This window comes from Nasonia vitripennis, chromosome 3 (assembly GCF_009193385.2).
Source record: "Nasonia vitripennis strain AsymCx chromosome 3, Nvit_psr_1.1, whole genome shotgun sequence".
NCBI lineage: Eukaryota > Metazoa > Arthropoda > Insecta > Hymenoptera > Pteromalidae > Nasonia > Nasonia vitripennis.
In genome coordinates this window covers 17,303,814-17,324,575 of record NC_045759.1, presented here as the reverse complement: position 1 = coordinate 17,324,575, position 20,762 = coordinate 17,303,814, and the positions used below count along the sequence as shown (strand labels likewise).

The 20,762-nt window shown below is 46.1% G+C and overlaps 4 protein-coding genes across 10 annotated transcripts in view; 2 read left to right on the top strand and 2 right to left on the bottom strand.

Annotated features, from left to right (window-relative positions):
* The window catches only part of LOC100678774 (heparan sulfate 2-O-sulfotransferase 1), a 75,296-nt gene extending 74,620 nt beyond the window's left edge, over window positions 1–676 (top strand). For all 6 annotated transcript variants that reach the window (XM_031927844.2, XM_031927843.2, XM_031927842.2 and 3 more), the window contains exon 6: window positions 140–676. In XM_031927844.2, coding sequence (XP_031783704.1) covers window positions 140–279 — 140 coding nt within the window. In that variant the 3' untranslated portion in view covers window positions 280–676. The remainder of the gene's footprint in view (window positions 1–139) is intronic.
* Window positions 592–20,403, bottom strand: LOC100122435 (obg-like ATPase 1). The gene is made up of 11 exons (XM_008218390.2): window positions 20,237–20,403; window positions 17,025–17,206; window positions 11,026–11,086; window positions 10,069–10,196; window positions 6,821–6,996; window positions 4,711–4,788; window positions 3,939–4,036; window positions 3,089–3,229; window positions 1,357–1,453; window positions 1,160–1,282; window positions 592–1,074 (listed from the first exon to the last, which is right to left on the bottom strand). The coding sequence occupies exons 2-11, from the start codon at window positions 17,203–17,205 to the stop codon at window positions 964–966; spliced, it is 1,194 nt and encodes a 397-aa protein (XP_008216612.1). The 5' UTR covers window position 17,206; window positions 20,237–20,403; the 3' UTR covers window positions 592–963.
* Window positions 11,228–17,012, bottom strand: LOC103317940 (adenylate kinase 9-like). The gene is made up of 2 exons (XM_008218389.4): window positions 16,866–17,012; window positions 11,228–16,758 (listed from the first exon to the last, which is right to left on the bottom strand). The coding sequence occupies exon 2, from the start codon at window positions 16,754–16,756 to the stop codon at window positions 11,276–11,278; it is 5,481 nt and encodes a 1,826-aa protein (XP_008216611.1). The 5' UTR covers window positions 16,757–16,758; window positions 16,866–17,012; the 3' UTR covers window positions 11,228–11,275.
* LOC100122446 (phenoloxidase-activating factor 3) overlaps window positions 11,696–20,762 on the top strand; it is a 64,832-nt gene continuing 55,765 nt past the window's right edge. The window contains exons 1-2 of one of the 2 annotated variants that reach the window (XM_032598488.1): window positions 11,696–11,956; window positions 20,289–20,544. The gene's annotated coding sequence lies outside the window, so the exon portion shown is untranslated. Of the gene's footprint in view, window positions 11,957–19,881; window positions 19,993–20,288; window positions 20,545–20,762 lie in introns of those variants that run through there. The other variant, XM_031927839.2, reaches the window with a different exon arrangement.

The following is a 20,762-nucleotide window of genomic DNA, read 5'->3' as shown; positions in this document are numbered from 1 at the left end:
GAAATATACGGAGAAATGCTGTTTAGTATGTAAAATTTTTCAATTTTAAATTATAATGGCAGTAGAACTTTTTTCTTTTTTATGGTGTACCGGGTTATTTAAATATAATCATATTCTAAATGGTTTTTGTTTCTTGTAGGACCAAAGAAGACAAATACTTTCAGCTCAACTTTAAAACCAGGGACGAAAAAGCGCCTGAGAAGCCTTTTGAAAACCGAAGTCAAATTTTACGAATGGATAAAATCACGGCTTTTAAATGGAACGACTGAGAACGGTTGAAGAATACTATTCTAATATCGCCGAATTATTTAAACAAGCTAAATTTAACAGTATATAAGAAATATTCTGAATGTGATAAAGTGCGAAGGATTTGCCAGTTACCATGCCTAGTGTGTTTGTCTAAGAAAGAGATCTAAGTTACCGACTGTAGAAATGCGAGATTCACGAAACATGCAGGTGCTGTCATCTCGCAATCATCTGCGCAGGTAAAGACCGCGTAGTAGTTCACCGAATGTCCGCTGCGATCGATTATTATTATTCGAATTTTTTATACGCTTGTATATAGTTAGTGAAAGCAAAAACAAAAACAGATGAACTTTCTACGTCGATATATTGAACAAAGTGTAAAATAAATACATCAGTGTAATAAAGAAATGCGTTTGTTATACAAATGCAATATAACTTGACCCTTCTTCCGTCGAATTGCAAAATCAACAAAGCAACGTAAATCGTCGACGTTTCATTTTCACCATCATAGAAATGCAGTGGAACTTATGTCGAAAAAAATTAAAAATACAAACTGACGGTTTATAATCTGATGTAGAAAAATGATTCATTGTAGAAAAGAGGTAAGTTGTGCCGATTATTCCGATGACCTTGACGCTCAATCGGACGCAGAGAGTCATGAGGATCGGATATTATTCACATGCAGATGAACAATCGCACTGAGAGTATTAGCCGTTATCACTTTTTTTTGGCGTCTTTCAGTCCAGCACCAGCGTTGAATTTGAAGAAAATTATGTCTCCGTCTTCCACGACGTAGTTGCGACCCTGCTGTCTGTATTTTCCTGCAGCCTGTGAACGACATTAGTTATTGCGATTATTACTTTGCACTTATAGATTCGTCATGGAGTTATATTTATTTGATACGACTGCTTACTTTTACAGCTGACTCGGAGCCCTCGTTCTTGAAGTCTTCGAATTTCATCACCTCAGCCATGATGAAACCTTTTTCAAAATCTGTATGGATTCTTCCGGCAGCTTGTGGCGCCTTTGTTCCTTTCTGCAAAATTTAAATTTTTAAAGTCTGATAACAAAAATGTTTACGATTTATTCTACGCAAAACTTCGTGTTTACCTGAATCGTCCAAGCTTTAACTTCGTCATGACCAGCAGTGAAGAAATACATCAACTGCAAAGCCTTGTATCCTTGAACGATGATTTTATCGAGGGCGCTGTAACAGACACACGAACGAGTGAGCATTATCGTCTTGGCGGATTGAAAATTGGTCTATTTCTTCCCCAATACGCCGGTGATGTCTTCTGTTCTCGGACGTATAATGATCGGTTTGGCCGTAGCAACGACTCGAAATCTCCTCGCGAAACGCGCAGTATTTCGTGGCCCTATTCGCGTTTTACGATCGGCGTTGCGAAGGAGGAGGCAGGACCACAGCCGTCGAATTTTTCAACGAATGGACTGTTTCCGCAAATCTCAATTAGGCCGATTCATTTTTGAAAAACATGTTCATGCATTTTAAAAATTTATCTTTTTCAAAACAAAGTGCACCAAACTAAATTTACTCAATCACGACTATAAGCGAATGCAGTCTCAACCGAATCAAATTTTCGCAATCAACGCTCCCTCCGATTATCCGCAAGGCTCGAGACATTCGATAATTGCTCGCACAAACGTTTCTGTTATTTCGCCGCTAGAACAATCGGCAACGGACAGGGAAAGAATGTGATTCGACAGTATGTCCTAGGCAGCAGCAACGGCAGCAGTTCGCTCGGCCAGAGTAATAACAGGGTGAGCACACAGCTCGCTCGCGCGCGCAGGACTTCGGGACTTCAGAGAATACACATAAAGCGAACGACTTAATACTGCAATTTTATCATTCGACTCAGTTTTTCGAGATCCTCTCTCTCTCTCTCTCTCTCTCTCTCTCTCTCTCTCTCTCTCTCTCTCTCTCTCTCTTTCTCTCTCTTCCTACTGCGGTCGCTCGAAATAAAATCACGGCTCGGTTCCCCCCTCATTACAGCGTCCGTCGCACGCGCTTCGGCAGTTTCTATTATCCGTTTCTCCAATCGACATTCCGCGCAGCGACCTCGATCGACTTGCTTCGCCCGAGATCGGCTCGATAGTTCGGGGGATTCGTTTTGGCTTTAGAGACGTTTGCTGGATGATGATTCATATGTTTGAGATTGAAATTTAGAAAGAAAGGGTATAATAGTGAATTAAACTATGATTTCCATTCATTTTAAGTTTAAATCGAAATTTGGTAGGCTCTTTAAATAAATTTCAGACCCGTGTATCAGCTTTGTGCAAGGAACAACAAAACTTTAAATTCCTACGCCGGCGAATTGGCACTCGAATAAGTTCGAACCCATCATTTCGATCAGCCCTAGCATTATCATCCATATAAACAACGTGAAAATCAAAAAAGCTGAATTTTTTTGCGACCCGCACCGCACAAAAATCTCTGGCGCATGCAAATTTCGCTGGCAAACTGCATCCGCATAAAAGACGACGAAAAACTTGCGCGCATCCTTGGCACGAGGAGGGCTGCAGTAAAAAGGAAACCGAATTTCTAATTCCCAGATTATACGTCGTGGGAGCGCAAGTGGCGGGCTTCCATCATAATCTCCGAAGAATCTGAATGAGCCCGGACTTCTTAAAAAGCATGGCGCGGAGCTTCCAGCCGCTTTTTATAGTTGTTCTCACCGAGTGTCTAGACGCGACGACGCAACCGTCCATTACCTCGCGAGCTAGGAGGGCGCGCGCACTTTTCGGAGGACCATATATACGTGTGGGAACCTTTGCGCGATGCTCATATATTCGCGAAATTCCGCGTCTACGAGGGTGTTCTCACCTCGAGACTTTGGATTCCTCGACGTATTTCGCTCGCTCTCCCTCGTCCATGTCGATGAATTTGTTCTCGAAGGCGCCGCTGAAGGGGATGAGGGCTGCGCCTGGATCGTTCTTGTCCACCCATTCTTTGATCTTGATTAGCCTGCAAGTTTATTTTTCGATTTATAAAAAGTTGTTATATGCGAGTGTATTACAATATATCTTTGTCCAAACTTGCTGCTAATGATAGCTGTGTAACTTTGTGAAAGGTGCTTGTTAGTTTGTCACAGTACCTGACACAGTAACTAGCGCTCTGAAGTAGTACTAACAAGTTTTAAAACAAACTTACGTGGAACTGTAATAATATTCTTATATAACGTTAGCTTTATGTAGTTAAATTTTTAATCAGACCGTCTATAGCTGGTTTCATAACTATATAGCTTTTTTAGAACTATCGACAGTCATACATGACGAGTATATCGTTTGTAAAAATTGTTACCTATTCAACCACACGATTCACTCGTCAATCACACGAATGAATCTCTTCGCGTTCGAGTCTATACCAGATGAAAATCAAATGCAGAGCACAGCCCCTCGGACTCACGCGAGCGATTTCCGCGTAATAACTCGTAGCGTCGCTCGCGCTATCAATCGTCGGACAGAGTCGGACAGAGTCTAAATAATGAAACAACACTCGCGAAAACCTTCGTGCGCCAGACGCTTACGGTTTTACGTATCGTAGGCCGTATCGCCATTACTTCCGCGCCGTATGCGTTTCTCCTCTTCCATCCTGCCATGGAGCGTACGGCCCGACGGATAACAATTTTAACGCTGTATAAAGCCGACGCGGCCATAAATTCCGCGGTACTTACCATTTATTTTTCTTGCGAATGTAGTCCTTCTCCGAAAGGTTCACGAGGTAAATCATCGGCTTGGACGTGAGAAATAGATATTTGTTCAGCACCTCGATCTGGAAATTGAAATGCGTTTGGTTATGACTTGTGTACACCGAAGTCTCTAATGTAAACGTTTGCATTGTGGATGATTCGCAAGCGTATAAACTTGGCGACAAGCTAATCTTTATAAGTACACTCGATTCTATCAAAGAACAAGAGTATTTCACTAAAAAGCCTATATTCCTCGAACCATCTCACAGCGCAGCAATCGTGGAATACCGATCGCGCGCGTTCGCGCTATCCGACGGTAAACTCTGTGCGGGTGCGCTGGGCTCGAATTTTGACATGGGGGTCGTTCTCGCTGGAAATTGTAAAACCGCACGGTACTGCAGCTGTTCCGGGAACGGATCGCAATTGAATTCGCTTCTTGCGCTCGTCGACACTGTTGCGTCTAACTGACCGTGGACACGAATTCGAAGAGCTATAAGCTGCTCTCCATTTTTTTACACGAGCTCGCCGCTTCTTTTGCCTTAAGAATGCGAGGAAAAAAGTACATCTTCCCCGAAGAGCGAGACTTTTTTAGCTGGAAAAAGCCTGAAATTCTCTTTGCTCGATATCGCGATGAAACCAATGCTCTGGGGTATACATCGCCGAGATCCGAAGGAGATTCGCGGTCTCCGTATTTACTCGTTGTCGAGGAAGTCTCGTGCTGTGTGTATCGAAAGGATTTATAGGCGAAAAAACTCACGTCGTTTGCACTCCAGTCGGCGAACCTGATGTGGTTCTTGTCCTCCACCAAGACTTGCTTGACTTTGAGGAGACAGTCCTGTAAAACACAGAATGAAAATAATTAATGAAAAATGTTCAACTCTTTAAATCGTCCCAAATCCTCAACGATCAAAAGTTCATTTTCACCTGTACACAGTCCGTAGACTCTATAACTCCCCCTTGGCTCGTAAAAGCAAAACGAAATTTCGCGCGCAATTACCCGCGCGCACCGCGCGGGAGAGCACAGCTACAATTTTAAAAAGTCCCGCGCGTGTATTTAAAAAGCCCGGGGAAACTGCAGCCGAAACGGATTGATGCATTCCGCGAAAGAATAAGGGCTATTCGAGACACGAAGTTTCGTTAGCTTACGAAAATTGGCCGACGAGCCGATTATCCCCCGAATCGTACGCGGAAGGAAGTTGCTCACAATTTCGTTGTCGTTTAGCCGCGTGATTTGTGCCCTGTGAGTATATAACACACGCGTACCTTGGCACGGGGAGCTACGGCCTTTGGCCTTATCGCAACGCTCCGATGAGTCGACGTGTAACCGTGAGCTATTATTGATTGCCGAAAATTTGGAAGAGGTGTAATGGGTTCGTTTAAAATTACCCGTTTTCTACGTTTCAATAACGTGCGATTTCAGCCGCAGATTGAGCATTATTGAGCAGATATTAAATTGTCAGCGATTCTCACACTCGTTCCCCGAATCAGAAAAAAAGAAACGAGATACACACTGCGCCCGCAGAGACGAAGGTGCAAAGGGTATAATACAGGTAAAGATTAAGAAAGAGCAGTTTGCGCAGGCGGGCGGAAAGAGAGAAGGCATATCGCGTATATAATACGCACAAGAGTCGGCGCCGAGGATCGATGCGAATTAGTGCATAGCCTGCGTTTTTCCCGGAACGAATTTCGATCGCGCATCGTCGTCGCTTATATTCCCACATTCGCGAAATACACACACTCTCTCTCTCTCTCTCGCCGCAATTTGGCGAAAAAGTTTCGGGGAGTATATATATAAGCGCGTTAACTCCCGCGAGAGAAAGAGGGAGAGAGATCGGATAATTCGACGGTAATCGCGACCTTTGGCCACTTTATTCGAGGAAAAAATCTGCAAATTACGCTGTTCTTTCTCTCAGCCTGCGGAAGAGAGGACGAATTAGGCAAGAATTTTTGCGGGAACTCGTCTTTTGCCGAGATATATATCCTCGCGATGTTGTATACGCGCGCGTTGTCCGACGGGGCGAGAAAAAAATTTTCTTACGCTGATGCGGTGTACGGAAACCCGGCAATTTTTGTAAATAAAGCGGCCGATGGTGCGGGCGAGGAAATACTTTTTATCGGAGAGTTGAGAGCCTGAGGTGTACGTTGTTTTTGCTGGTTTTATGATGCTGCGCAGGAAGATTTTGTTGTACATTGCGGATATTCAAAAAATAAAACACGTACAAAAATTGAAAAAAGCAAAACACCCCGACCTGCGCACAGGAAAGGCTCACCCCTAAAAAAGAATATCAACAAACAAACGCTTTATCATCGATCCGCACGAGCATATTCCGCGTCGCCGGGCATTGTTATTACGCTCGATGAATCAACCTCGCATCTCAGCTCGCGGTCCAAAGCTCCTCGCATCCTCGCTCGCACGCGCGCAGATCTCCTATCAGCGTCGCTTCCCTCCTGCCGCGGCTAACGAGAGCCTCTCGCGCGCGTTCAGAAAATTGAATGTAATCGGCCCTCTCCCTCTCTCTCTCTCTCTCTCTCTCTCTCTCTCTCTCTCTCTCTCTCTCTCTCTCTTGGCGGACTTATCTATAAGAAGCGCGCTTGTAATTTGCAATTACGCGTGGGCGCATCCTCGGCGCCGTTAGCCGCTTCGGGCCCAATGCAAATACGCGCGGGACGCGACGGCCTGGCGCGCCGCGATGCGTAAACGAGCATATCGGACATCATCATGGGAAGCGCCGCGCCGCAGACTAGTTTATTGTTTCGCGGAGGTATTTAATTATAGGGATCGAGGGAAGGAAAATTGTTTCTCTTTCGATCGTCGAGCTTTTTTCTTTCGGGGTGGAATGGATTTGACGAGATTTATTCGAACTCACGTATTCAGGCTTGAGCTTCTTGTCGTTGCCTCGGACGACCAGCTTTTCCAGCTTTTCCAAGTGGACGTTCAGGAACTCGACGTCCTTCAAGCGCAGCTCCTCGCTGATGATCTCCAAGTCCCTCACGGGGTTGACTTCGCCCTCGATGTGCGTTACGTCATCGTCCTCGAAGGCTCCTGTTAAGGAAAAATAAAAGCGTTGTTGAGAAATGTGAGTTTTTATATTTCTTGAGATGATTTTCGCGGAGGAAGCTGTTCTGTATCAGTATGTAGATTTTTTCTTTCGCGATGAATGATTTTCTCGAAAATAAGAGATGGTTTTTTCTCGGGAAAGGCAAATACCACTATACTTAGCGTAGAAACTGAAGACTTTTCTTATAAACAAAGTCTCGATTACGAAACGTCACTTCAACTATAATCGTATTCACGCTCGATGCAACGACAACAGCATACTCTCTCAAAGCTCCTCTCCTCCTCGCGCAAGAGTGCATTGACGCTTGGCGCGGGAAAAACGAGGCGCGCATCGGAATCGACTTAAACGCTCGCATAACGAGGCCCATTGTACCGTCGAGATGTATTATTGAGAAGCTAATAAAGCATAAGTGGGTATCGGCGAGGTGAGCATTTTTATTTCGGAGCTCGCGAGCCACCGGTGCATCATCTCTCTTTCTCGCTCACGTGCGAATGAAAAGAAGCTGTGCGCGCAAAAAAGGACGAGAGCACATACGCTGCGCGAGTATAATGACTTTGGCCGCGAAGCCGCATGCAAATTACGGAGAAAACGGGAATGAGCCGCGCGACTCTCTGTGTCTCGCTGCGGCACCGCAGTTGTGTCTTTTTTTTCCTTACTGCGCGGAGAGTTTGTAACGGGCAAGCGCGGATCTGTCTCTCGTAAACTCGTAAAGGGAGGAGGCAATTGTTTTCGCGAGCGATAATTGGAGCGAAGCGCTTATTTGCTCGTTATACGCGATGCTGTGTATCGGGAATATTCGCCGAGAAAAACACGCGGCTGCTTTGCATACCGATTCCGGGAGCTTTTTGCCGATCGTGTACGTAAGCTGTGCTGCAGTTCTAATTGGTTTTGCATATTATACACGCATGCGAGTGTAATTCGCGCGACCTTCGAACGAATTAACCGACTCCAAATTCATTATAACATACGCTTGTTCCTATACATTTCGCAATATATTCAAGCTCGCTCGCGTTTCTCTATACACATGCACACCCTTCGAAATACCTATAATCACCGCAAGCATCTCTCTCTCTCTCTCTCTCTCTCTCCACACATAATTTCTTTATCACCGCATACGTACGAGCGTAATTAATATTTTCGCAAATATATTCATACAAGACTCTCTCTCTCTCTCTCTCTTGCTCATTTTCCCGGAATCAGCAGCACGCGCTGCTGCAGCGGCCGTAATTTTTTTTGTCTGCGCGCAATTTTATAGAAGCTCCTTAACTCGCGTCACGCCTACCCTCTGTATAATCGCGCCGACGTGATATTTAGGCTCTCGCTTCATTCATGATCGCGCGCTTCTCTCTTTCTCTCTCGGACCGGCGCAAAAACCGCGAGACACGGCAGCGGCAGGGGTCGCGAGTTTGCAGCGGAGAAAAATTGAAGAGCCACTGTCGTGCCGCCGGAGAGTCGTAATAATAAGGCCTCGTGATGTAAGTAATAAAAGACCGCACTTGCGCTCTCCCGCGCGTGTGTGAGTATACTTGGAGTAATTACGACAAAGAGAGAGAGAGAGAGAGAGAGAGAGAGAGAGAGAGAGAGAGAGAGAGAGAGAGAGAGAGAGAGAGAGAGAGAGAGAGAGAGAGAGAGAGAGAGAGAGAGAGAGAGAGAGAGAGAAGGACACGAGGTAATAAGGACAAAAAGGATGGAAGAGTATGAACGAAGGCGAGAGTAGGATTGCGAAATATCGGGATAAAAATGCAACTGGTTAATTACCGCCGAGGATGTATTTCGACAGCTTTGGCGCTACTGCGCACGTTTCGTGAGAGCTGTGATGCTTTTGTAAAAGAGTCTGACAGGCGGACAGCTCGAGCTGTAATCGCGCGCGGCTTTATTTTTTTTTATATTTCGGGTATGATATTTAAGGATTGTAAGCTTGTTGTCGGGGTACGTGAATCGCAGCACGCGATAACGCAATCGAAGAAACTCGCTGGAATACATTGCACGTATAATGGCGCAGATGAATGAGGGAATCCGGTGTCCACGTGTAATGCATGAAGGGGTTGGCTCAAATCGCACCAATGACCGACACGCAACGATATGCGTTTTGGGAGGGTTGCGACGCCGAATCGTATTTATGTGCTTTTTTGGCTAAACGCGAGTCACCAGTGTATTTGCGGACACGTAATCACGGAACACATACAACGGTTATTTGCAAGATAAACGACTTATAACTTCGAGCAACATATGGAGGACATATAATTGAGAAATTAAATATAGGCATGCGGGGGAAGAACAACGGCCTTATTATCGATCCCTTTGTTTACTCGCCGTCGAACTTTTCACACAGGCTATACATTACGAGAAAAAAAACGAAAGAACGAAAGACGCATGGTGCGATATAGCTCTACACAATCTGATAAAATATGAAACCTCCATCTATAACGTACACGTCGCATCAGTGTAAACTTTCGCGTTATTTAAAGTCGTTCCGAGAAAGAGCGCAACACCGCGACTCTATCGACCTGAAAACTTCATTGCGTAGCTTTCCATGTACATACACTGTCGTCAAAACTCATCCAGCCTCGGAGCCTATGTATATCTAACCGCGCTCATTACACACGTATACGCGTAAATATAGAAAACGTGCTTTTCTCGACGCTCGACAAAAGGAATTACAATATACCACTGCGTGTATTCGCGTCGAGAGAAACGACCCACTTGCGTTGCTATAGTCGTGGGTCATGAATGATTGAGCGCAAATCACCGATGGATACACACACACACACACACACAGCGGCGGTGCGTAGGCACGTGAGCTTTAAGCTCGCGCATCATCGATTCCGGTGCGTTGTCTAGGTCTGCGGTCGCTAAGTATTTGCGGACATAAAGGGTTGATGCGGAAAGAGACTATAAGGTTGCTGGCTATATATGCGCTCACTGTTTTATTTGCAGGGAGAGAGTGCTGGAAATATAGCCTGGAAAACGTGTACGTGTGCGCTGTGGAAATAACTCGCATAATTGTGATGTGCAAACATAGCGTAATTATATTATATGAATCGTGAAGTACTTACGACAAAGATGGAAGATGGCATCGCAGGCGCTGATGTGAGACAGGAAAGCGTTTCCCAAGCCCTGTCCCTCCGCGGCGCCTTTGACCAGTCCGGCGATGTCGACGACATTGAGGAACGCTGGCACCTTACTGTAAAATATATCAAATATCATCCTCAATCACGCTACATTTCAATGTAAAAAGACATCCTCGCACGCGAGCGTCATCAAATGCTAATCCGGCGCTCGTTAAACAATTAGCCTTTGACGCGCAACCAGATATAGCTCGTCGAAAGAGAGTCGCGTACACGCGGCAGCCGCGTATTCATGGCGCATTAGGCGGCTTTTCATCGGACTCTGATCGATCCCCCCCTGCGCATCACACACGTGTCGCTCCTCTAAAACGGGAGCGAGGGAGTCGCGCATCAGACTCTCTGAATAAGCCAACGCGAGAGAGAGAGATGGAGCGCGACAATGGCAAGATATACGCGGATCAAAGAGCCCGACACGATCACGCGCGGCTATTCCTACACTGCTTTGCATTTTCAATTACGCGCGCGTGCGAAATTCGCCTGATTGATTGATATAAATGCAGCTGATTACGCGACGCCCTGCGCTGTTATTTTACGCTGGCTAAGTAGAGAGCGACAGCTTAATTTGTTTGACTTTCGGGTGTATAGAATGTTGATGAAATTCGAGTTAAAAATGTTTTATAACGTCGAGCCTGTTCGTACTCCGTAGGAATACAAAAACGTCGTAGGCTATCCCCGACGAATATGTGAGGTAAGGGAAGCAAGTGCCACAGCGAAAATTTGTCTAGTCAGCTGCGAAGACGCGACGTTTTCCGAGAACGACGACGCCACGATCTGCATTGCAGATGTATTGTACAAGAGAAAGAGCTGCGCGCATGAAAACGTTGGCAGTGTAGACTCTGCGGTTGTGAAGGCCTGAATCGAAAACGTGCACGATGTTTTACTCACCTAGCAGGCTTGAAGTACTCGCAGAGGTAGTCGAAGCGCGCGTCTGGAACGGGTACCCTACGTGCTTCGGGAAAAGAGTTGCGTTAGACATTTATGTTTTTTTTTGCGCTGATTATATTATGTGCATGTATTATCACAGAATTATTATAGAGTAAGATGTACTAAAATAACAGTAGATCAACGCAAATGAAAAGACACGAAATTTCAGCTTAACAACGAACTTTTATTCCCCCAAAAAAATTATACACACTCAATCGCTGCTCTCATCGGTCTCTATAAGCGATTGCGTGGGCGATGTCCTCCTAAACTTGACCGTCGCGAACTCAAACAGGTCGACCTTCGACACCTCCTTCCCTGCGAAATCGTCGATCTTCACAACCCTCTCGTCCCCCTGGCCAACCTTCTGCACCACCCACGGGTTCACCTTTTTCTTCACAGCCTCCGTAGCGTCCCTAAAAACTCGACACCTCGCCTCTATCCGTCTCAGCGCCTCGGCATCGTCTCCGCCGCTACGCGCCTTCAAATAAGCGCCGATAAAAACGGCGGCCGAGTCACGGGACGACATTCCCGGCAGTTTGGGCCTCAGCTCGCCGACGCGGCTCACGGCTCTGGCGAGCGGCTTGGCAAGCGTCTGCTCGAGATAGCCTCGCGTCGGTAGGTTCTTCACCCGCAGCTGCTCCAGCGTTCGCGGAAAGTGGATCTCTAGTTCCGAGTAGCCGGGAAATCCCGCGCGGAACTTGCCGCGACAAGCCTCGCTGCAGAACAGGTGCAGTCGGTCCTTGTAGAGTACGCCGAGACTCGGCTTGCCTCGGATCAGTACGCGGGAGGGAAGCTGCGAGGCGTAAGTCACGAGGCAGTAGCCGCCGTTCGCCAGTCGGCTGGACCAGAAGGAGTTCTCGAGGTCGACGACGTCGTGCGCCAGGATTTCGGGGTGAGTATCGGGCAAGTCGAGCTTTTCGAAGAGCCGGAGGTGTCTGTGTGGAGCTTGAACGAAAGCAGTCGAGTGTCTGTCGCAGAACCAGTAGAAGTGCTCGCGGAACTGTAGGAGGCCTTTGCGGCTCTTCGAGAGATTGGGAGATAGGAAAGTTTCGTCGAAGTAGGCGCAGCCGGGGCAGTAGAGCTGGAAGCGGCTGGTCCTATTTTGAATTGCTCGCGGAGTGACGCACAGGCTCTCGAGATCGTGAACCTTCTCGTAGCCGACCTCGCGTACGTAATCGAAAAATTTTCCGAACATGTAACGCACGTGTTCGTCCGCGCGTCGCCACACGGCGGCTTTGCTCCTCGTGGCGTCGACCTTGACGACGTTTCCGTACTGCTCAGCGAGCCACGTTCGATACTCCTGCGCGTCGGTTTTCCAGCTCTCGAAATCTTGAAAATGCGAGGGGCTCGAGTAGACGTGGTTGGGGTCGTGTTCTATGCACTCGAAGGTGAACTTGAACGGAGCTTTCAGGTCGACGACGACGGCCGGGATGATAGCCAGAGAAGCTAAAGCTTGCGCCTCTTCTGAGCTTGCGGGAAATCCGTCGAAAACGCAGCCTTGCGTGACGCACTTGGGGTTGGAGAGGAAAAGCTTGATCGCAGCGGCGAGTTGACAAGGCGTCGCTGTGTCTCCGTTTTGGAAATTCTTTCTTATAGAGCTGGACAGATTTGTGGCTGCAAAATTGTCGAGAACGTAGTTTATGGCTTCGTGGCAGGAAACTACCTCGAAGCTGTAAGTCGAGGCGAATCTGTTGGCCAGAGTGCTTTTCCCGCACTTCGGCGGGCCTATTATCGATATCAAGGCTGGGATCATGGGGTGTTGGGAATCTTGACCAATCAGGTACTTCAGTGGATCTTTTTTGAATTCCAAAAGAGCTGCTTCGCCCGATAGAAAGTATACGTACTGGCGATGAAGAACGGTGAATATCTGGCCCTTGCTCGCGAGAGGCACGAACATTTGAAACGGGTTCGTTCCGTTAAACGACTGGACGGGACAGAATCTGCCGAAAGAGCTGAGGAAGAAGTAGCCACTCGATAGTAAATTTTCTGCAGTTAAGTTGTCCAGTTCGTGGGTGATTTCGAGTAGCGACGCGTTTCTTTGGATGTGGGGAGATAAAATGAGCGACGTTTTTATAAATACTTTGTTAGCTTTGGGACTCGCGTCGACTTTAATCCAGGGAATGTTTTCGTCCTTGAAAAAATTGGCCATGAAAATCAAATTTTGCGAGGATCTCTCGAAATCAGCTTCGATCTGCATAGCGAACTTTTGATTAGCCGACTCTTCGCTTTCCCAATCGTCGAGTGGCTCGGGCTCTGGATAAAGTTTGTAAAAGGTTTCCTCTATTTCTATCTCGTCTTCGGTGGTAATGACCGACGTAAAGTCGCTTGTGTAAGAAGAGCTCAAGCTCTCTGGCAAGTCTGCACTCGAGTTGTCTGAGAGGGAAGATTCGTGCTCTTCTAGATCGAGTTTTCTCTCTTTGTACCTTCTAAGCTTCTCTTGCCTCGTCCATTCGTCTTTCTTGTCGAGATAATTTTTCATAAGATCGGAAAATCTAGTCTCCTCTTCGTTTCTCTTTGTCTCTTGTTCTAGTTTCCATTCGACCATCATCGATTTTAACGACCTTTCCTCCGAATCGACGTAACTGCACTCAAGTTCGACGATGACATCGGGAATAGCGAATAGTTTCAACATCATTTCGCAATCTTCGATACAGTTGGGGAAAGAATCGACGACTATACCGCATTGATCGAAAGGAGTCTTGAAAAAGTTTAGTATGCATTCGTTTGCTACAGCACGAGGAAGTGCAGTGCCTTCTTTTTTGTATTTTATGAAGAAGCTGCTTATCGTTGCTTTGCCTGTATCGTATTTTGAATCATCAAAGTTTTCCGGTGACTCGACTTCTTCGAATGAATCTTCGCTGGAGTTTTCTTCTTCGTATTGGTTTGCGTATTTCGACTTCAAATGTTTTACGTCTATTCCGCGACTCAGAGCGTACTCTTCTAGACGTTTGTAAAAATCAATATGCGCTAGGCCGTATTCTCTTGAAATCGACTTGGCTAGAGTCGACTTGCCACTTCCAGGCGGACCAACGATGAAAATTCTAAGGGGTGGAATGTGCGAAAAAGGCTTAGAAAGTGGTAATTGCAATTTTGTATAATCGTTGACGAAGTTATGCAGCGACGATTCACTTGACATGAAAAACAACTTGTCATCGAGCAAGCAGCGATATTTTTCTTTACCTTTCCACAATACCTTATGCTCTATCAAAGCGATCGGGCAGAAAACATTGCAGTCGCCCAAGAGAAGATTGTTATCTTGTTGACTACTTAACGAGCTAGTGGTACCGTTAGTTTCCGTGCTGCTTCCTTCTACTTGATTTTCTTCGTCATCGTCATCGAGATAATCATCGTCCTTTTCATCTAACCGTCTTACAGTAAACTGGTAATCTTTTCGCACTTGAGATATTATGTGATCTGATACATCATCGATTTTTTGAAGATCGCATAGAATGACATCGACGCCAATGTGTGACAGCTTGTTGGCGAAGAATTTTCTATTATTCTCGAAGTATTTAAGCTGCTCCTCATACTGCGACAGAGAAAATGATTTACCGCTGTGATTTTGCGACGTCTCTTCGATACTGCTTTCACAAGATTCTTCGCTCACACTTTGCTCCGAGCTTTCATCTTGCACTTTAAAAAATGCCTCCATCGACTTAGAATACGGTTCGCTTTCAAACAGTACAATGACGCTATCGATATGTACATCGTTCTCCAAAAGCTTCTTACAAAGCTCAAAGTCCAACGGTAAACCATCCAAAATCCATCCTCGGTTCCTCGAAAAATCTCCGCAATCTTGTTCGGGCAAATTTTCGGTACTCTCAACAATCGCAGAAACTAATTCCGACGTGTCGAAGCTTCCCGTCGTTTCTTGAGTTAATCTCGCAATTATATCACGTAAATTTATAACGACGCTGTCCAAGTTCCTCGCTAAATCAAAGCATAATCTCGTTTTCCTCGAGAATCGGGGGCCAATTACGGTGATTCTACAGTAGGCTCTCGGATTCGGTGGCAGTAAATACGGCCTTGGATTCTCGATGAAAGCTTCCATTGCATCGTTCGACGACAAGAAGAATACCCAATTCATGAATCGCGCGGCCAACTTTTTCCTTCCTTCGATTTTCCTCCCCTTTGCCAGCTCGACCGGACAAAGGAATTTCCAACGCGATAATTTCCATTGAAACTTGGCAGACGGTATTCCGCTTCGCTTTATTTCGTCGAATACGCGTTTCAAATTTAAATTTTCATCCTCGAAATTTTCAAAGGACTCGTGCTCGTAATCTTCGCTTTCATTCTCGCTCTCGGTCTCGTCGTCGCCGCTGCCGAAATTGCTCGCTAATTCGGACATTCTTCGAGGGATAATCACCGCTCGCAAGGGTAAAAATTCCAAACGTATCTTTATCGATTGAAAACAGTGATCAAAGGAGTAGCGTCCGTCGATACGTATTACGTTTTGCGGATTGTGCGAGGAAATAACTTTTTCAATACTTTTCGCGCAATTTTCCTCGTAGTTGCGCAATTCATCGATTAAGCGCTCGGTGGGATTTCCGAATTGAGTTTCTGAATTTGCATTGTTGCTAAGCTTGTTCGACAACATATCAGACAATTCAGAGAGGCTATCAGATTCTCTTTCGATTTGCTCAGCCGATGACTCTGAGTTGCTATCTCTGGCGTTATGTTTTTCTAAAATTTCATCGTCAGGACAGCTAACGTGTATTATAACATTAGGCTTCAAGTGCCAATTATTGAAAATTTCTTCCAGCTGTATTGAAGCTGCGACGGTACTTGAGCACTTAGTGACATCACTCGCTTGATTGGAACACGCGCATGTTTCCGAACTTTTCATACTTGACTCGCTCGCCAAAGTCGAAATGCCCAACAAATCGGTATTATTATTATTCGACAACATCGAACACAAAGACTTCACTGATGTGCTCTGAACGCTCAATTCGCTCGATGACGTAGATTTCTGCGAATCGGCAGCTTCGCGCGTAATTACCGTTTCCTCCGATGCCGTCGACTCTGTTTGCAGAGCTATCAATAAATAATTATCGTTCTCTCCAACCGACTCCGAAGAAGCTGAAACGATGGACGGTTTACAGCTCTGAGTAATAGGCAAACCTTCGAGCACGTAACCCTTGTGCAAAATATCCCGCTTATCAACGCGATCCAGCACAATATCCCATGCAATATCTTCCCTTGAATCGCATCCGCATTCAAATTTGTTCCTCTTGCGCAAATCACCGTTTTCCTCGATATCACGCAGGATCTTACTGGCCGAAATCAAGACGCAGTTTCTCTCGATCGCGATCGACTCGGCCAGTCGTTCGACATCCAAGCCCGGCTTTCCGAAGACGATGTAACAGACGGGTTTTGTCTCGAGATATCTAATTCGCGCCTCTTCTTCCGAGTATGGATCGCAGTGAAGCGTAGGCGGTTTAAAGTGCGGCCGAACGGCTGAATTTTCGATAAAATCGCCGATTCTTCGAGTCGGATCCGTATCGGCGTTGAGAGCATAATAAATACTGGCTAGAGGGTAGGCAGTTTGTTGCCAAGCGGGTAGAGCGCTTTCCTGGTAATAACCTTTTATCAGAGGTAATAAGCTTCGCCTCGCGACGATTGAGGTGTCGACTTTGATATCGGTGATCGGGAGCTTTTTATTCTGCACCTTGTTCCGACCGTGTTTATCCATTCCTTAAAGAGCACAAAGCAAGGGTGTTTTTTAAAAGCTACGCTTGAGGTTATGCTTGATTTATTATTGATTGTTTGAGTAGTTGTAGGAATGAAATGTTGATAAGTACCTTCGAGAATCGTTATCGCATTAAGTACTCTTCAAGTCATAATATTTCTGTGATAATACTACTAACTGTACGATATCTAAGCGTTTATAATGCTAAATGTGTTTGCTTGTTTATGCATGAAAATGTAAGGTTATGATAATAATCACAAAAAATACTTATTCTCATTGGGGTCGATTGTGCAGAAAGGGAAGTTTTCTGCAGCTGCCTGACTCTTCGTGAGAACGTTGAAGAACGTCGACTTTCCGACGTTGGGGATTCCGACGATTCCGACTTTGAGATTTGTGCCCACACGTCCGATGAGCGGCTTCTTCTCTGGCTCTTCAACCTTTTTTGGCGGCATTCTGCGGAAATTCAAATTGAGAGCTTAACAAACATTCTTATTTAATTCAATATTATAAATAATGGCCGAGTACTTATTTCAAAAACTCAAGTTACGCGCGGTATAAAAATTATTCGCGATAAAGCCTTACGTGCGCACTCGTACTACCCTCAAAAAGTCATACCTCTCGTAATTTCATGACTCGTAGCTCGAGGCGCTCGATCAATACGCGCGAGTCTTCCTAAAAATCCTCGAAAAAAAAACTCACATCTCTCGCAGATCCCTATCGGATTTCAGCAAAGGTCCGAGAGATCTCGTCTTTCTTTATCATTACGGCAAATTGAGGCGAACGGTTTCGGCGAGTGCGATGGAGGACTTTGTAACTCGCCTTTTCAAGGGTTGCAGTAGTGAGAAGCTTTCCCGTATACAGATCGAAAGAATCCGGACGCCATATAAAATCGCTAAAAAATTCCCCGATAATAAGCATAATTCCGCGATAAACATTGGGTTCTACTCCGCAACCGCTCGAAATTCGCCGATCGAAGCGATTACCCTCCGCGCAACTGATCAAGCTTCCTCTCCGATCTGACCCTCGAAATCGCTGCGCCATAAGCCTCGGGGGTGCGCCTACACCCGGCGCATAAGTGAAACTTCCCTACAGCTATATGCGCATAGCGTCATCGTCGTCCTCCTCGTCGTCGTTCGCTCGCGGTGACTAATTATATTAATGCGCTCGCGCGCGCGCATCTTCTTTCCTGCCGGTCCGAATTGCAGTGTTTACCGCAAGATTACCCGCGCAATGTTAGCCTCGGGGACAGGAGAAACTGCCGCCGTTGCTGCGGTATACGCTCCTCCGGGTCTCGAGGGCTCTTCAAAGCACCGCGGCTCGATGTCGCACTGAAATGATGATCGTTCGAATGAACAGCGCGCGCGGAAATGCCTATCGCGGCATCGCGACGATTTTCTTGCGAATTAGTTTTAATCAAGGACGATCGGCTGCGACGAATTCGAAAAGTCGATTTACGCGAGTGGATTTTCGATTTGAAAAAATTCGTCGCGCCGATAAAAGACGAAGGACACGAGAGGGGTATAAAAAAAAAGAAAGAAAATGGAGAGAAAGGAAGCATGGCGGTTTTAGGGGCCGATTACTGGGCACCGCGAGCGCGAATCACCGGCATCGCGCCGGCTATCCGCAACCGCGCCCGAGGCCTCCAATCCGCCACCGCATCTCTTCCTCGTGCGGCTGCCGCTGCGCTGCACTGATGTTTCTCTACCTACTCTCTTATACACCGCGATGCTCTCTATTAGGTCATCCACCGGCATCGTATCATCCCGCCGAGCCTCTCACTTACTCTCTTCCTCCCGTGAGAGAGAGAGAGAGAGAGAGAGAGAGAGAGAGAGAGAGAGAGAGAGAGAGAGAGAGAGAGAGAGAGAGAGAGTGAAGTATATAGATTTCGCAGTGTGTCGTCGTTATCCTCCCTTTTTCTCTCCCGTCGTCTCCGCCGGCGTTTTAACTCCCTCCAGGAGAGGAGGGACAGCTTCTACGGCGTCTTTATGATCGCTCATAAACGACTACGAGAGAGAGAAAGCGTATATTGTTAGATGCGCGAGCAGAGCCGCCTTGGAGAATTTGTAAATTGCAGTAACGAGAGCGGAGAGAGCGTCACGGCATTCAAATTGCCGCGCGCGCTCTGCTCGGCGCCGGCGCCGGCGATTATATTATAATGCTCCTTTTTTATCTATATAATATATTCTTGGGCTTCTATGTATACATCTGCGCTTTATGGCGGAATTTTCCGCTCATTTGCAGGCCGAAGGGAGGGCTCGATGTAGGCGCTGGGGCAGTTATACAAATTTGAATTTTATTGTAGAGCAGCGAAATGGAATAGAAAAATTGTTAAAATTATAATCCAAAATGATGATTCAATTTATTCTCCAAAACTAAATATAGCGATGCTGATAAATTTATATTTATATAACACCGGAAATAGTATATTGTGCAACTAGAGGGGGGGGGGAAGGGCGATTTCACCCGAGGTAGAAATTGTCCTCCCCCCCCCCCCTTGTTGCACACTGTCCTTTTTTTGACAAGTGCCTGTAAAGATCCGTTTTCATGCATATAGAGTGAATGGTAAGTTGCGCATTTTGAGTCGTAAACCACTCTCTTTCAAAAAATATCAATAATTTTCAAAAATTTTCAAAAATTTTCAAAAATTTTCAATAATTTGATTATTTTTGAGTGTTTTTGAGTGTTTTTGAGTGTTTTTGAGTGTTTATGAGTGGCGGGAGGGAATAGCCATTCTCTCCCGCACGCTCGAAATGAGCAGCTTGCTATTCACTTTAGAGGCATGGAAACGGGTCTTTTTCATGCACGTGTTAAGAAAAATAGATTTCGTGCTCGGACTATAATAATTTAATATATTCACGTTGCAGAACACTTTCAGTTTGACGATCGCGTTTTATCACCATCGCCTCACGTGGTCAAACGATTAAAAACGCGAAACAAATTTTCCAAACGATTAATTCACAAATAATCCTCAAAAAACTTTCTTCCCTTCTGCCAATGCATTTCCCCGGTGCACTTAATAATAATAATCGCGCATCACGTTGCTAGCCTTGAAAAGCCACACGCCGGCGGCATCGGTAATGAAAAACACGAGTGCTCGAATATTTTTTTCCCGGGCAAAATCGAACGAGCGCTCGCAGTGCTGCCACAGTTGACGTTCGCAGTACACAGCGGGGCTCCGAACCCAACCAGTCTTACAGGCTCACCGCGCGGCTATAACCTCACATTCCGCAACTGTTCAGGTGTTTTTATTTCTATCTATATTCGACGATATATCCCGATTACTCCTCGACGACTGACACGCGAATCGGCCTTCGACATACTCGTTCGACGGAAAATCACACTCCTGGTAACTTATTTCACCTCCGACCGTCGCACCGAGAAACTATATAAGTATACTTAGTCGTACCTCGGCGAGCTCGTTCGGTGAAAAAAATCACACACACCAAAAAATCAATGCGTATAATTCGAGCCTTGATACTTTACCTGGCTGCGATGAGTCGAGGATGCACAGATGTTCACGGTCTCTTTTCCACAGGTCGAATCGACTTTTCTCACACAAAACCCGACCGAGAGGGGAACAACGTGTCTCGCGCACGGGCTTATAGCTCAGGCCTCAGCTCGTACATACGGCACCACACGGATGGCAGCAGCGTGTGACGTCACGATTCGAGAGAGACACGGATAGCCTTGTTCGGCTGCAAGAGCGGCCGGAGCTTCGAGCTCTCCTGCAACGCTGGAATTGAGCGAGCTGCATTATCGACGGAGCTGCCCGCGAAATTAGGACTGCATTGGTATGAGATTTGAATATTCTTTTTTACCAGGATTTATTTTATATTGGTTCTCGTGTGCGTTGGTCATTGATTCGGGTGGTGTTTGAAAGATTCAGTTTGAAAATTTACGTGGAAACTTTTGTCAATTTCAACAATAATTTATCTCCAAAGGAGTAGGAAAATTCTCCCCCGCATGGCGTCTCTCCACAAAACCCATAAACTGCAACTCGAAGCTACGC

Excerpts from the sequence above, each read along its gene's own strand:
- LOC103317940 (XM_008218389.4), bottom strand. The coding sequence starts at position 16,756 with ATGGATAAACACGGTCGGAACAAGGTGCAGAATAAAAAGCTCCCGATC.
- LOC100122435 (XM_008218390.2), bottom strand. The coding sequence starts at position 17,205 with ATGCCGCCAAAAAAGGTTGAAGAGCCAGAGAAGAAGCCGCTCATCGGA. Across the intron at positions 1,283-1,356 it reads TTAAAGCTTGGACGATTCAG|AAAGGAACAAAGGCGCCACA; the intron begins GTAAACACGAAG and ends TAAATTTTGCAG. Across the intron at positions 1,075-1,159 it reads GCTCCGAGTCAGCTGTAAAA|GCTGCAGGAAAATACAGACA; the intron begins GTAAGCAGTCGT and ends TGTCGTTCACAG.